Below are 16,880 nucleotides of genomic sequence, written 5' to 3' on the forward strand. Positions count from 1 at the left end.
CCTTCTGACACGTTAAACATTTAGAAACATGCATTGCCACATCATTCTTCATCCATGGCCACCAGAACTTCGCCTTCAGATCCTTATACATTTTAGTGCTTCCTGGGCGAATTGAGAATTCGCTCTTATGAGCTTCCTTCAAGATATTTTGTCGCAGGTCTCTGACATCTGGCACAACAATCCGGTTCTTGAACCTCCACAGACCATCTTGACCTTCTGACACTTTCCAATGTTTTCCTTGTTCAACTGCTGGTAATACCTTACGTAATGCTTCACTATCTTGATGAGCCTTCAGAAGTTCTGATTTAAAATCACTTGAAATCTGCAGCTGACTCAAACACATAATTCCAGATTCTTCTTTAACTCCCAAATTCAAACCTTGAAATGTCTTTAGTAACTCTTATTTTCGCAACATCATCCAAGCTGCATATAAAGACTTCTAACTCAAGGCGTCCGCCATAACGTTCGCTTTTCCTGGATGGTAATTCAATTCAAAATCATAATCCTTCAGAAGTTCCATCCACCTCCTCTAATGCATATTCAACTCTTTCTGCTCAAAAAGATACTTCAAACTCTTATGGTATGAGAAAACATGAAACTTAATGCCATAGAGATAGTGGCTCCAGATCTTTAAAGCAAACACAACCACAGCAAGTTCCAAATCATGTGTCGGGTAGATCATCTCATGCGGCCTTAAATGCCGTGAAGCATATGCTACAACATTCTGGTGCTGCATCAGAACGCACCCTAAACCCTTCAGTAATGCATCACAATATACTTCAAACAGTTCATTTGGTTCAGGTAATACCAACACGGGTGCTGTAGTCAACCTGTGCTTCAATACTTGAAAGCTCTCTTCACATTCCGGAGACCAGACAAAAGGCGTATCCTTCCTAGTCAACTTAGTTAAAGGCAAGGCAAGCTGTGAAAATCCCTTAATGAATCTGCGATAATACCCTGCCAGACCTAGGAAACTCCTGATCTCGGTCACCGAAGTTGGTAGCTCCCAGTTCATCATTGCTTCCACTTTAGCAGGATCCACATCTATTCCCTGCTTACTCACCACGTGACCAAGAAACTTCACCTCACTCTTCCAGAAATTGCATTTAGACAACTTAGCGTACAACTTCCTGTCTCTCAGAATTTGCGGCATAGTTCGCCAGTGATTAGCATGCTCCTTTCCAGGTTTAGAGTAAATAAGAATATCATCAATGAAGACAATAACATACTTGTCTAGGTACGGCCGGAAAATTCTGTTCATATAATCCATGAATACTGCTGGAGCATTAGTTAATCCGAAAGACATCTCTGTATACTCATATTGTCCATAACGTATCCTGAAAATAGTTTTCGGAATATCTTTATCTCTAACCCTTATCTATTTTAAACCTAACATCACTCCAAACCGATCCACCCTTCTATGTTAACTAAATATTACTCCGTCTTAACAACTAATAGCCTTCGACCAATCATCGACTTGGGCTTTACAATTATCATTGTGCATCATATATTAATAATGAATATCACATATTAATGATATGCAAGGAAGTTTGAAATTCAACTACCAATTTATGATTACCTTGGGTCTGAGAATTGGATTCGGCTGCATCCTGGCGTTCCCTGCGTGGACAATCCCGAGCTATATGCCCTGGCTTCCCACACTTGTAGCATACACCTAGCCTGGCTCTGCATGGTCTATTCGGATGGTACTTCTTGCATCTTGGGCATCTTAAGTCTTCCGGGCGAGTACTAGTTTGCCCTTCTGAATTTAGATCTGGACGGTTGTCGTTCCTTCGGTCATTGTTCTGGCATTGAGAGCGTGAAGTAACAGAACGACCCCTCTTGAAATTTTGGCTCCTAAGTGTAATCTTTGTCTCCTTTTCCTTTTTCTCTGTAAAATATTCCCGGCGATTATTCCTTGCCAACACAGTTCTGCTTGAGCTTTCTCCCATTGCTTGACCAATGTTAGTTAACTCTGGATAACCCGTTATCTCCATTGGTATCATTGCACTTGGGGTATTATTCCTGCCTTCACATTCACTTCCACCATCATTGCCAATTCTAGCTTGTGGCTCCATCCAATCTATCGCTCGACTGGTCGCAACAGCAACAGCACCAATGACAGCAGCAACATTCGTCAGTGCGGTCACAAAAGTGGTCAAACTATCCGTCGGTATAGTTATCTCATTACCTCTCCGTCTTCGACCTCGATTACACCCACGACCACGCCCACGAGATGCCATTTGGTTTCGGTTCACACCAAACAAGTGATATTAAGGTGATCAGTCTCAATATCTCAAGTTTAATGCTTTAAAGTCCCAAATGCATGCTCACGAACACGTATGCTACACATACCAGTCTGATATTCTAAGTAGCACATAATCACACACAGAGTATGCTTAGAAGCATAATTATTTCGTCTCTCAGGCTCTACAGGAACGAACTACTCTGATACCATAATGTAACACCCTACCACCCAGAGCTTTACACCTAGGATGTAAAACAAGGTGGCGAGGTATTACGACCTTTAAAATTAAAATTCATACATATAATAGCAGAAAGAATATAATAGACTAGGAGCCTTGAAAAATGGGTAAAACAAAATCGCGAAATGAAAAGCGCCTCGCTCCGGAAATGGAACAACTTGCGTGTGAAGGAAACTATAACTATCAAACGTATGATAACAAAAGTATGAATAGAAAACCAAAGGTACAAAATAACAAGCTCCTAACTCAGCCCGGGAAGTCAAGGCTGGCCAGAGAATATATATATATCCAAAACCCAAATGTACATAAACAAAATCCTGCCTCTCCATAAACCTCTAAGAGGGTCAAAAAGAATAAGTTATGTAGAGAGAAAGCTAAGTACATACATATACATCACTGTGTAACAAAATAACCCAGTAACCATTTTGCTTCAGGAGCTCAAACGCCTAACAAGACGCCTCTCGACCTGCATATGAAAAACAACAACATAGTATGGAATGAAAACCGGAGGTTCTCAGTAAGGTAAAGGTGCTACACACATAATAGATAAGGTCCTGGGAATGCCAGAGGCAATTTTAGAATGCCGACACTCAGATTAGAGAGCTTAAAGTATTAAACAGAAGCCATAAAAGGTGGTTTTCTAGGAGTATCTAAACCTAACTTAACTTAATCTTAAATCTAAGTCTCATACTGACATTCCTCCATACCTCCAACTCCATCATGCATTTCACAGAAATAAACAGATAGGGGCAAGCACAAGAAGGTTACAAATACTGCAGGTAACACATATACATTTAACATGGCAAGTACATTTAGGCACACCCAATTAAAGCATAAGCAAGTAATTCAAGTAATATGCATATGATGCATGCCTGTCCTATGGCTGATGAGGCTCATCTGTCAGTTATCCAGCCAATCCGACAAGTTCGAAAACCTTAGACTGTCCCCCGACGTGCATCCCCAAGAGTCTATGCATAGCTTTTTCTCAAATAATCAATATTGCTCAATGGGGGATTACATTCCCGGGAATTTGTAGTGCCCGGTCACACTTTCGTCGTAGGGTCAACAGAGTATCGAGCTTTCAACCTGGTACACGTGGTGGCAAGTCACGGTACTTTACCAAGGGAATCTCGTATCTTAGATCATTTAATCATCCAAGCCAAGTATCATACATAATCATTCATTTGAATATCCAGCCATGTATCATTTACGATTACTGGTAACATGCCATAATCAACTCATTGTTTCTCAACTCTACTTCACCTTCAAGTTATTTCCACCTCCAAACTTCATCTGACTTATCAGGTTTAATATTGTTATTTGTGACTATAGGAATGAAAATAGAGGTTTAGAGGTTTGAAATGTAGTTTAAAACATTAAAAATCATGTTTGCTAAAAAAGGGTCCACGCATGTGCGTGGCTCACATGTACGCGTGGAAATGCACAAATGCAGCTCGCACACGCGCGTCCCCTTGTCACGCGTATGCGTAGATTGATACCTCATGTCATGCATACGTTTGGGTCATGCATACGCGTGGGCATGCTTGCTGGTCCATCATGCGTACGCGTGGACATACGTCTTTTTTAAAAACAGCATCAGATCACTAGAGAGCTGCAAACCTTGCAAATTTTCAGCAGCATAACCACATATTTTTCATCCAAACTTTCGACGGACATAACTCAATCATTTTAAATCGTTTTCCTTCCATTCTTCGAACGGCATAAACATCACGAATCCTATTTTCATTTTTAAACAAATTAGGAACAAATTGAAGGTCCGGAAGCCAAATTATGCCTCGCCAAAATTCGGCCAAAACCAACCTTTACAAAAATATTCAAACCTCAATTTTCAATTAAAACTCCATTTCATTCCTTGTTACATATGCCAAATCTAACACCACATACCAATAACAAAACTCAACACAACTTTACACCATTTATCAACCGTCAACCATCAATATATATATATATATATACTCATCTCTCATTGGAATGTCCACATAATAATAATCTCTACTATACAATCAAACCACATCATAGACATCAAGTATACTAAGCATTGTACCATTCCATGCAATCCAATTTATCCTATGGTCATCTAACCTAAGTTTTTACGGAATATTATATATTAAATGCAAGAAACTAAACCATACCTTGGCCGATTTTCCATGTAACGACCAAAGCAATTTATTCAAAATCAAGGCAGCCCCTCAAAATTCAACAAACTCTAAGCTCAGCTTCCTCCAAGTTCTAATATTCATGATTTCAAGCTCCAATTATTTATTTTCAACCTAATACACATTTATAACACTTATATATCCAATTTAATACTCAAAGCTCAAATTAAATGAAATTAAAATAGAATTATCGAATCCACACCTTACCCAAGCTTCACATAAGCAAGAGTGAACATTTTCCTCAAGCTAATTGGATCCTAAAACATCAAAAATCAAAGAAATTCAACTTCCTACTCAATAGTTCAAGAATTGGGGGAAGAGGAGGCTGAGGGTGAAATAACAAGTTACCTATAAAATTGTTTCGATAGAAACGTAGAGCTCGACGCGGTGAACGTGTGACCGCGAGCGGTGCGGCGATTGGAGCTCGGACGGAGGAGCTACGGCGAATTGAAATTTTCCGCAAGGGTTTCGACGTTTTTCTTCTCCCTGTACGCAGCCTTCAGCGCTTTGCTGAAAATGAAGAAGAAGAGGACGTGGGTTCATTTTAAAAGGCTGGCCCGGTTGAGCCCACAGCCCAGTTTGGACCCAGTTTAACTGGTTCGGCCCGTTCGGTCCAATCTTAGACCGTTTTCTTCGAAATTGGTGTCAAAATTCTCGTTTCGATGAGCTCTATCCTAATTTGATATAATATTTGCGTTTCTTATCTTCTTTATTAAAAATTAATTTATTGACTAATTATCTACTAATTTATCGGGGTTTACAGAATACACAGACTATTTGATTGTCATAGCAAAGCATAGTGATTTGGATATTGCCTCCTTTTTAAGACAAATGGCCATTTAGATTCTGAAGGAGACAATGTAATTCTTAGAATTAGGACTTTTTCTCCCACACTTGAACCAGTCAAAATTTCTCCTTCAATAAACCATTTTCCAAGCTAAGTGATTTTTAGTCTCGTGCCATTGCATAATCCAGAGCCTTGGTTTAGATTTTTAAGAAGCCTTATTGCAGCGCCTTTTTTCAACCTTAGTGTGTGTGGTGGAAATCCTGGAAATTTAAGTGTGTTAAGAAACTCTGTTGGATAAAGTAGGTCTTGATCTTCAACATGAAAATCCGCTTTACAAATTGAATCAGAAGAGAAATAGATGCTTTCTTCAGTTGGTATCCTTTCCAATATATGGTCATTTATTAGATCAACCGTCTCATTTGTTGGAGTTAAGATTGCTCTAGGCACTAAGAAATTTGATTCTCCAACATGACCCTCCAAATCTTGATATATGTTGTCGACAATAGAGCGAACACCACTATCTGGGCAATGTTTTCCATTTCCAATGTCAAGAATCCAATTCGCAAAGTGTCTCATCTGTTCTTTTGATGCAGAATCTAAATTATCTGCCTTTAACCTCATATTTTGTTGTAGTGAATGAACCTCACAAACTTGCCAAAGATAAGAAGTCTTAATACATGCTTGAATGATGTCTTGTCTATCACCCTTGGGAATAACTGGCAAAATTTTCCAGAAATCACCTCCTAACACAGTAGTTATCCCTCCAAAAGGCTTTGCTGACAATTCTTCTCGGACACTTTTCATAATATCACGAAGGCTTCTGTCTACAGCTTCAAAGTAATATTTATTTGTCATTGGCGCCTCATCCCAAATGATTAAAGATGTTTGCATGATCAACTCAGCAAGTTGTCTACCTTTTTTATGTCACATGTTGCTTCTTCTGTTGGGTTCAAAGGTATTTTAAATCTTGAATGCGCAGTTCGACCACCCGGTAAAAGTAAAGCCACAATACCAGAAGTAGCAACAGCAATTGCTATTTTTCCTTTGGACCTGACTTTTGCTAGGAGTGTTCTCCAGAGATCTGTTTTCCCTGTTCCTCCTGAACCACTTACAAAGAACAACATGCCCAAACTGAAATCAATAGATTTAAGTACAATATCATGAATTCCTTTTTGGTCTGAGTTTAAACCACATAATAGTTGAACATATTCATGGTGCATATCTTGTCGTAGTTTAACTCTTGAAAAATAAGACGGCTGTTCATTTGGCTCATTAATGTGTCATTAGGAATTGGCATTCCTGAAAAATCTTCTAATGATTTTTCCATCTTTCTCAGAATTTGCTCAATCTCTAGGAGAGAATAGTTTTGCAATTGTTCATCTGTCAACTGTAAGTTTGGGAGATCTAATAAGCGACGCTGCTTGTATAAAATATCCTCTGAAAGTAACTTCCAATTTGATTCCCAAAGGTGACATGGATCAACCACTTCACAGTGCACTAATATGGTGGAAAATAATTGGCAAAGCTGGTTTTCTGTACCCCACATCGAAGCTTCTTTAAGGCAATCATCCCATTCTTTATCATCCTCTAATAATCCAAGTGCATAGCATGTATCTTTGAAAGTGTCGTATACAATACCATCTATTGTTCTTATTTGTTCATAAGAGCAACTTCCTCGAACCATGTTGAGCAGCATACGCAAATAGTATTTTTCTCCAGCAGTAGGAGGCATATAGTACATTCTGCCAATACATCTGCATCTACGTCTTCTTGTCCACAACTTTTCTTTCTTATTCCAGACATACTTCGTAGGGAATTCAGAGTATGTTAGTTGTCTGGCCTCAATGTCCTCAGAATTTACTTTCATCAACTCAGTAAACATTGTTGTCTCAATTCTTGAACGACTCATAATGTTGTCAAGTGTCATATGCCCTTGAAAATAAATTGGTTGTTGATCAGGAAGGTGGAATGATAAATGCTCTACAATTGGTTCTCGATAGAACATATCAAATTGGTAAATTCTCCAAGCAGCTTCAGCTGTAGAAATATATCTACAATCCAAGTATGCCTTTATCTCATCATGTTCCTGAATTCTAGTTTCAGATGTGGAGGCAAAATTCTGTTCATCTAAGATAAGTGCAGTAGCACAATCAGGTCCTTTATTGATATATTTGAATAAATATTTAACCGATCTAGATCGATTACAAAGCTCAACATTAAGATGGGCATCGTACTTGACCAAAAGATTCCTATTATATGGAACGACATGACGATTGTCAAGTTGGAGACCATTCTTTAATATATATCTGCCATTACCCCTCCTCATGTATATAGGGAATCCATCATTATCAAATGATGTGCTATCATGAAATTTTTTTGGATATTGCTTTGAGCATTTGCCATTAATCATGCATGGAGAATTATGGTTTAAAATCCCACAAGGTCCATGAACCATGAATCTATCAACTACACTATAATCAACAGGATCATTTTCTTTATCTGGTATTTTAGCAGAAATAATTTCATCAACCTGAGTTGCTAGCTGTATCTTGTCATCCGGATGTTAGAAAACTAATATATGGGCATGTGGTAGTCCTCTCTTTTGAAATTTTATCGTGTATACAACTATTTAAATAAAAAAAAGTTAGAACATCTAATTGCTGATTTTGATGAAATGAATTATACAGAATAAGTAAAAAAATGACTTAAACAGAAAAAATAAATAGCAAAGGGATTTAATGTAAATCCCGTAAGAAAGGATTTTTAATCCAATAAGAATTGTGTTATAAGATTTAAATATTCTCAATTTTATAAATGATTGTAAAACTGAAAGAATTTATCAAATAGATAAGAATTGTGAAAGGCAATTATTGAAAGAAAAAATGTATTTGTATAAAGAAGCTCAATATTTGCCGATTAAAGAAGTTAGAGAATGTTGCGTAACATTTAATTATGGATTTTTGAAATAAAATTTAAATTTTATTTATGGAAAAAAGCCTTTATAAATATTTGCTCCTAAATTGCACATTCAATACATTTATGGAGGATTAAAATTTTGTTTATGTGGTAACAAATTCATTTGCAAGAATGGGTAAATATTATATCCGGGTATTGTATTCCAAAAAGTAGATGTAAATAACATGAGTAAAATATTAGAGTAGTAAATAGATACATTACCGGCAGTGACTCTCTCAAATATATGTCAGCGTTTAATATCATTGATGAGCTCCATTAACTTTATAGAAAAAACACGACTGACAATGTCAAGTCTATCATCGCTTTTTTGCCCTTCAATATCTTCCAGCATATAATCATTTTCAGACTACTTTGGATTACAAGTAAAAGTTAGAAATAAGTCTGGATATCCAACATAGCGACATATTGCCATTGCATCCTGTACATAAATGAAATATTTTTTTAATTAACCATAATATTAGCAACCAATATCTTTAAAATGGGGAAAATGCAATAATTGTACACTATCAATATTTGATTTTGAAAGTATTGCTCAAAGAATAATTATTTAATTTTTAAATTGCTTTAAAACTTCTCAAAAATAATTATGGCATAAGTCAATTATTTACCTGATAGTTTTGTACTCGATATCGAGGTCCACCCGTGTAACTTGAAGCTAGTATTATCATTTTGCCTACATTATCTGCCATTACATCTCCTTGATTGATTGCATCGCTTAATCCACTATACAATTCAACTCGCAATTGTTTTTGATTATTTCTAATCCAATGAGGTCTCCCTTGTTCAATACAAGCATAAGCATCAACCATGAATTGTTATAATAAATGTCCACCTCGCAACAAAGTTTGGCATTCTCCAATTCTTTGATGAAGACGAAAAGCATAGTATTGTCTCATAGTGATTGTTTGTTGTTTGTACCTTCTACCTATTCGTCTATTAAAATGACTTATCCCTGTCCTGAAGCCATCTTCTCCATACGAAAACAGCAAAGGATATTGTAGGGCCATAAAGCTTGGATGTATTTCAGTTATTCTTTGAAGACCAGTTTTTTTATGTTCAATAACTATATCACGGTGGCATTCCTCCTCATTAGTGTACTGATCAACTAAAAGTGTTGCAACTTCTGAAGAAGAAGGTAGGTTATATTGTCTTCCATCAGTTACCTTTTTACTTATCAATCGAAGTTTGAAATCACGAATTCCATCTTCTTGATGTTTGTCTCTAGCCATTCTAAAAGATTGAACCAAGACATTATGTTCATCAAACATACGAATTAGATCTCTGACAACTTCCTCTTCAAGGGGGCTACTTCCATCATCATTGTTGAACATTCCTAATATATTTGATATCTCATTAGGTGTGTCATGGATATAAAGTTGTGCAAATTTAGCTTTTCTCCCATCTAAAGGAACCAAAGATCCAAGGAAATGGTAATTTTGACCATTAATGCGAAAAGTATATGGGCCACCATATTTATTAATTTCATGATCAATTTTTCCACCCATAGACGTAAAAGCAAAGGTAGCATTATAGATGCGAATATGATTCCTAAAATTTTTTGCAATGTTGCTTTCATGGTAATCCAATAAATTATGTAGCAAAGGAAGAGGGGGTTTTAACAATGGCAATTGGACTCTTCCTTCCAAGCAGAAAATGAAGAATTTCGGATGAGCTGTATTTATAATTTTGTGGGTCCTTTCTTCGTACCAAAGTATTACGCCACAATACTCACAGACGCATGTTGGTCTTCCAAAATTCCATACTTCATTTGTGAAATCTGTAAAAATTGAAATAAAGAACATAATTTAAATGATATATTTGCAATCAAATTAAATTAGTACCTAAAGAATCAGTTTAATAAAACATTATTTGTAATAAAAGAGTTCACTCAAACATTTAGTTGCCTTAATTTTGAACTATAATGTTAAGGGAAAATAAATAAAAACTTGGCCACTTACTTGGGTGTTGATTTGCTCGATTAGAAACAGCCCTCGTTGAGGAAGTAGTTGGTTGAATTTTTAGATTGCGTGCTACAGTGTTTAAAAAAGGAAAAGAATTAATTATGAGTAATGAAATTTAAAATTTACTTTTGGAGAAAAAGGGGAGAAACTATTGTTGAAAGTAAGTATACTTGAATTTTGAGTAGATCGAACACATCTCTTTTGATTTAATAATTGCCTTCTTTTGCGTCTTGCCTCTCGAAACACATCATATATTTCCATCTCATTATTTGTATTATCTGCGGTGTGAAGATATACAATAAAGCCTTAGTAAATAAATAAATATTATTATGTTTTGCAAGATTTACATTATACTTTAATCTCACCAATATAATTATGCACCATGGCAACCACAATACGTCTTGAAAGTGAGCTATGAATATACGATGATTGTCCACCTGTAAACAAAAAACTTAGATGAAATGCAGTTTTAAGCAAAAAATATACAATGAAGAAGTATTAAAAATACAAATAGGCTTCTCAAATTTCTTTCTCAATAATTGGATTTAACTAATGAATTGGACAATCTTATTACACAACAAACACTATTAATTAGCTATGAGCAACAACAATTAGAACGAAACATGTTACAAAATAATTTGTACTCACCTAAAGTGAAAGCTTACTTAGCAATACTACTTAACTTAAACATTGCTTTCTCTTCAAGGGTTGCAAAATAATTATTGAAGTAATTTTTTTAAAAAAATTATCCTTTTTTCATGCATCGTTAAAAGTAATGTGGGTAAACTTATTTACGGATTGCAAAATTAATATTGATGTGATTTTATTTTTAAAAAATTATCCCTTTTTTCACAGATTTTTATGATTTTAAATATAATGCAAAAGATTTTATTTTCATCCTACATAGCAAACAACTACAACAAACCATACGGATTTTTTCCTATTAATTAGCTATGAGTAGAAACAATTAGAATAAAATATGTTATAAAATAATTTGTACTCACCTAAAGTGAAAGCTGAATTGGCAATACTTTTTAACTTAAGACATAGCTTTCTCTTCAAGGGTTGCAAAATTATTATTGAAATAATTTTTTTTAAAAAAAATTATCCTTTTTTCACGCATCAATAGAAGTAATGTGGGTAAATTTATTTACAGATTACAAAATTAATATTGATGTGATTTTATTTTTAAAAAATGATCCTTTTTTTCACATATTTTTATGATTTTAAATATAATGCAAAACATTTCTTTTTCATCCTACATAGGAAACAATTACAACAATCTATACTGATTTTTCCTATTAATTAGCTATGAGTAGCAACAATTAGAACAAAAAACATGTTATAAAATAATTTGTACTCACCTAAAGTGAAAGCTGAATTGGCAATACTTCTTAACTTAAGACATAGTTTTTTCTTCAAAGATTGCGAAATTATTATTGAAGTATTTTTTTTTTAAAATTATCCCTTTTTCACACATCGATAGAATTTTAAATATAATACAAAATATTTTATTTAAATCCTACGTAATGATTCGTAAACAATTACAAAAGTATTTTTTTTCTATCCGTACCAAAAATCAATACAAAAAATAGAACAGAGTATGTTATAAGACTCTTTTGTACTAACTTGAAGTGGAAGCTAAATTGACACTCCTCTTTGACCGAAGATATTGTTTTCTCCTCATCCTTGCTTGTCTAAATTGGATAGATATAAGTGTTTCAAATAATTGTGTTTCTACATTTTTAAAATAGGCATCAAAATCACCTTATGAATCAATTTACAATAAAATAAGGAAGGTGCAATAAAAATTATGTTAAACAAACTAAGCTGCATAATCATATGTTGGAGGCACATATCTTCTTGTCTTCCTTTGTTTTGAAAGGATTGATCAACATAACAAAATATGTTATAAGACTCTTTTTGTACTAACCTGAAGTGGAAACTAAATTGGCACTCCTCTTTGACCGAAGATATTGCTTTCTCCTCATCCTTGCTTGTCTAAATTGGATAGATCTAAGTGTTTCAAATAATTGTGTTTCTACATTTTCAAAATAGGCATCAAAATCACCTTATAAATCAATTTACAATCAAATAAGGAAGGTGCAATAAAAATTATGTTAAACAAACCAAGTTGCATAATCATATGTTGGAGGCACATATCTTGTTGTCTTCCTTTTTTTGAAATGATTGCTCTCTGCCTCTTTAATCTAGCAATCTTGGGTATTAACTCTTCCACTCTGTCATTATCACTGCAAATCCTTTTACAACAAAGAGAATAAGACATGGTCAAAGAATGATAATCCATTCCAAGAAAATTGTGGAAGCAATACTGCACATGTGGAATAACAATTTGAAAATGAGGAATACATAAACGTAAATTGTGGAAGCAGTACTCCACATGTAAAATAACAATTTATAATTTGATGTTGAAATAATTTTAAATGCACATTAATTTTGGTTCTGACTGTTGGACAGAACCCGTTTAAAAAAGAGGAATACATAAACTTGTGCTACTTACAATGATTTCACAATTAAAATGTTATTATTTATAACAAATAAATCGGGCTAGTGAAAATGATATTGAACAACAGAATGAAAAAAGTAAATGGCAAAGTTTAAAATCTTTAGGAAAATACCTGGGACGAAGTTTCTACGTTGGCGGCGCCGAATGGTGACGTTGGCCTGAGATCCAGAATCGAGCTCCAGCAGGAAAACCGCATCAGGAGGAATGGAGTTCGGCCTGGGTTCTTCAATTTATGCAATGCGACTCCGCCAGAGATGGACATCGCGATGGTCAATTTGTTTCGAGGAAAATACAATGACTCATGGGACTGGAAGAGGATGCAGGAAATAGGATCTTGGTACGGAGAGGTGCCAAGAGGAAGAGGGTTTCGAGAAGTATGAGAAAGGTAATAGGCTCTTTGGTTTTCAGGGGTTTTTATGGATAAATGTTAATTTGTGTTTTTGTTGTTTTAGAAATAAGGATTGATTTGGAAAAAGTGTTGGTGGCGCCGAATGGTGACGTTGGCCTGAGATCCAGAATCGAGCTCCGGCAGGAAAATCGCAACAGGAGGAATGGAGTTCGGCCTGGTTTCTGCAATTTATGCAATGCGACTCTGCCAGAGATGGACATCGCGATGGACAATTTGTTTCGAGGAAAACACAATGACTCATGGGACCGAAAGAGGATGCAGGAAATAGGATCTTAGTACGGAGAAGTGCCAAGAGGAAGAGAGTTTCGAGAAGTATGAGAAAGGTAATAAGCTCTTTGGTTTTCAGGGGTTTTTTTGGGTAAATGTTAATTTATGTTTTTGTTGTTTTAGAAATAAGTATTGATTTGGAAAAAGTTAAGTTGTTGGTTTTTATTGTGTCTTTTAGTGTTTTTTTTTGTATTTTTTTATTTGAAAATAAAAGTTGACTTGGCAAGATTTGAGTGGTTGATTCTAAAATTTTTCCAAGTAAGCAATGTTGCTGACATGGCGTTAGTAGAAGAAGAGAAATAGCTTAAAAGTAATGTGGATAAACTTATGTATCTACTTTTATATATTAAGAATAGATAGATAGATAAATTCAACTAAATAAGATTCTAATATAGTACAAACATGTTCATTGAGGGATGAACGCGGATCGGATCGGATCTGGTATGGCCAAAATTTTGATCCAATCCGCACTAAAATCATCGGATCGGATCCAATATTCGCAGTTTTTAAGCTTGGATCCGATCCGCACATTTGCAGATCGGATAGCGGATATATCCGCAAAACACAAAAATATTTTTAAAAACTTATTTTTATTAAAAAATCAATAAAATTTATTTTTTTCTATTCTTTTAAGTATTTTTACTCGTAAAATAATATTAAACATATTTTTCTTAAATAATACAACATATATGATAATTATTAATTGAAATAAAATATAAAAAGAATATTTACTTATTTATTTTTTTATTTTTGTGGATACGAGGATATGCGGATACCTATACAAAATCCGCGATTCGATCCTATTAGTGTGCGCATCTGATCCGATCCGATCCGATAGCCTTGCAGATCGGATCCATATCAGCAATTTTCATATCGGATTCGGATAAATACCGCGGATATGCGGATTGGATCCGATCCATGAACACCCCTCCTTCATTCGAGTAATTTGAGTGTTATCTTGTGATCTTTTAGTATGTAATTTACCTTTTACATTCATTCAATTAAATAAGATTGTAATATATGTTCATTCAAGTCTAATATGAGAAGCAATACTCCTAAAAAAATGTAAGAATAACAATTCAAAACTACTACTTCTCCTGCTCCTCCTTATCTTATTTTTCGTTATCTTGATTATCATAATTACTTAGCAAGATTAGAACATCAAATTAGAATATTCATTCTCATTGTCTTTAGGTAGTAAGTAGAAAAAGAAAAGAAGCTCTCATTGAAACATAAGAAGACATTTATGTCTTTGTAGTAAAATTTTGGTGTCAAAATTAAGAAGTTTTTATATTTTTGTAGTAACATTTCGATGTCAAAATTAAAAAATTTCAGTATTTTTTTTGTTTCTGGTAAGAATTCAATCCAACAAGTGTAAACCTATCTCTATTTAACTAAATAAAATTGTAATATAGTACAAACATGTTCACCAAGTAATTTTGGTACTATCTTGTGATATTTTAGTATGTAATTTACTTTTTACATTTATTCAATTAAATAAGATTGTAATACATGTTTATTCAAGTCTAATATGAGAAGTAATACTCTTTTTTTAAGAATAACACTTTAAAATTCATCCTCCTCCACTTTTCCATCATCATCATCATAAAAAGCAAAAAAAAAAATTGCAGCATTAAAGAAGTTGTGTTTTGTAGTTAAATTTCAGTGTCAAAATTAAAAAGTTTTGGTGTTATTGTTAAGAAATTTCAGTGTTAGTTTCTAATAAATTTTGCATAATTCAAAATTCTTCATCTTTTTCTTCGTTGTCATCATCATTATCTTTTTTTTTTGTCTCACATTGTCATAATAAAGAAAAAAAACATACATAATGCTACAAAAAATCACCAGAAAGATAAAAGGGAAAAAAAATGCAGCAACTGCATGTAGAGTGTAAAAAAGAAAAAAGAATGGGAAGAAAAAAATGCGTGATATCATTGGGAGTTGAAATTAAAATGTGTCTACACGCTCTCACTAATAAAACTGATTTTTGTTATGACTATTATTTCTTTTCCAATTGTTCATTTGTTACTTTGTTATTGTTGTAAATCCTAATAACAATAATTCCCTACATTTTGTTTAACATATATGTATATAATGTTTTCGAGCCTATTATTTGATCGTTTTCTTTGGTTTGTGAGCTTAGAGATTTTTTTTTGGACGGTTACTCTTGCTTCCTTTCTGATTTCGGCGCCATTCTGCTTGGTCTTGCCATGCTGTTTTGTTGCTGCCATAAACAAAAAGTGAAAAACATCTTTTGTTTTTATGTTTTGATATGTTTTTTTCTGCTGTGAGTTTTTACTTTTACAAATATTCAGATATTTAATTAATGAAGTTTGCTGTGACGCCAAAAGGAAAAAAAGAATTTGTTACGACTTATCCAGACTTGTAGAAGACTAGAAGTGTTGATGTGTCTTGCATTCTTCAATAAATTCAAGTGTCCATAAGAAGGTATGGATACTTAGATAGCAATAAAACCCAACATTTGATTTGAGATGTAAGACTCTTGGTATAGTATAACACTTTACCCTTTAAAACCTTATGCTTAAGTCATAATTCAATGAGAATTTGGTGTTAGACATAAAGTTGAGATATAAATACTTATGTATAGAAGGAGATATTAAACTAAAAACTTGTAAAGGAATTTAAACTCGGGATATAAAAATAATTCGTCAATCGTTGATACTCAATAACATACATAAGCGCATCAGAAAAGTAGATAATTAAGAGTTTGAAGAAAGAATAAGGATAAAGAGACATATATAAGTATATATAAATATCTATTAGTCTTGGCCTCCGAAAATTAGGCTGACTAGAGTTACAACAGTAAAACAATTTGATATACATAACCTATCTTTCCACATATACATCAAAAGCCTCTAAAAGCAAGTTTTCAAAATGAATACATCATATGATATTTTCCAAAAGAAATAGAAAATCTAAATTAAAACAAAAACAAAAGTCTTCTTCGCCATCTTCCAAATAAAACTCCTACTCACTGAGGAGCGTTGGGACCTGCATCTAAAAATAGAAATAATATATGGGTGAGAACCCAAACCATCAGGTTCCCAATAGGGTAAAAGTGCCGAATTGATACAATATAAGGTAGTAGGAACTCTCTAAGCAATCTTAATCTTCAAAGTTTCATTGATCCAAGTCTAGAGTTCTCACTAAACCAGAAAATGGCAACTTACCTATGGGATTCTAATCTATCTATTTATTCTCAGTTTTCTACAAACCTCTAATCACCACATCAGGAACAACCCTGAACGTCATCATTGCCAGCATAAAGG

At 34.2% G+C, this 16,880-nt stretch overlaps 1 protein-coding gene across 1 annotated transcript; it reads right to left on the reverse strand.

The window, feature by feature from the left end:
• Positions 1-6,633: 6,633 nt before the first annotated feature.
• LOC140176824 (uncharacterized) lies at positions 6,634-9,931 on the reverse strand. Its single transcript, XM_072208377.1, has 4 exons — positions 9,345-9,931; positions 9,035-9,149; positions 8,710-8,772; positions 6,634-7,992 (listed from the first exon to the last, which is right to left on the reverse strand). The coding sequence occupies exons 1-4, from the start codon at positions 9,929-9,931 to the stop codon at positions 6,634-6,636; spliced, it is 2,124 nt and encodes a 707-aa protein (XP_072064478.1).
• Positions 9,932-16,880: the final 6,949 nt, after the last annotated feature.

This window comes from Arachis hypogaea, chromosome 12 (genome assembly GCF_003086295.3).
Source record: "Arachis hypogaea cultivar Tifrunner chromosome 12, arahy.Tifrunner.gnm2.J5K5, whole genome shotgun sequence".
NCBI classification, from domain to species: Eukaryota; Viridiplantae; Streptophyta; class Magnoliopsida; order Fabales; family Fabaceae; genus Arachis; species Arachis hypogaea.

Bases quoted from the DNA above. Each gene is read 5' to 3' on its own strand.
- LOC140176824 (XM_072208377.1), bottom strand. From the start codon at position 9,931: ATGGGTGGAAAAATTGATCATGAAATTAATAAATATGGTGGCCCATAT. The intron at 8,773-9,034 runs GTAAATAATTGA...AATCCAAAGTAG, and splicing joins ATCGAGTACAAAACTATCAG to TCTGAAAATGATTATATGCT. The intron at 7,993-8,709 runs GTCAGTCGTGTT...GACAAGATACAG, and splicing joins GCGATGATAGACTTGACATT to CTAGCAACTCAGGTTGATGA.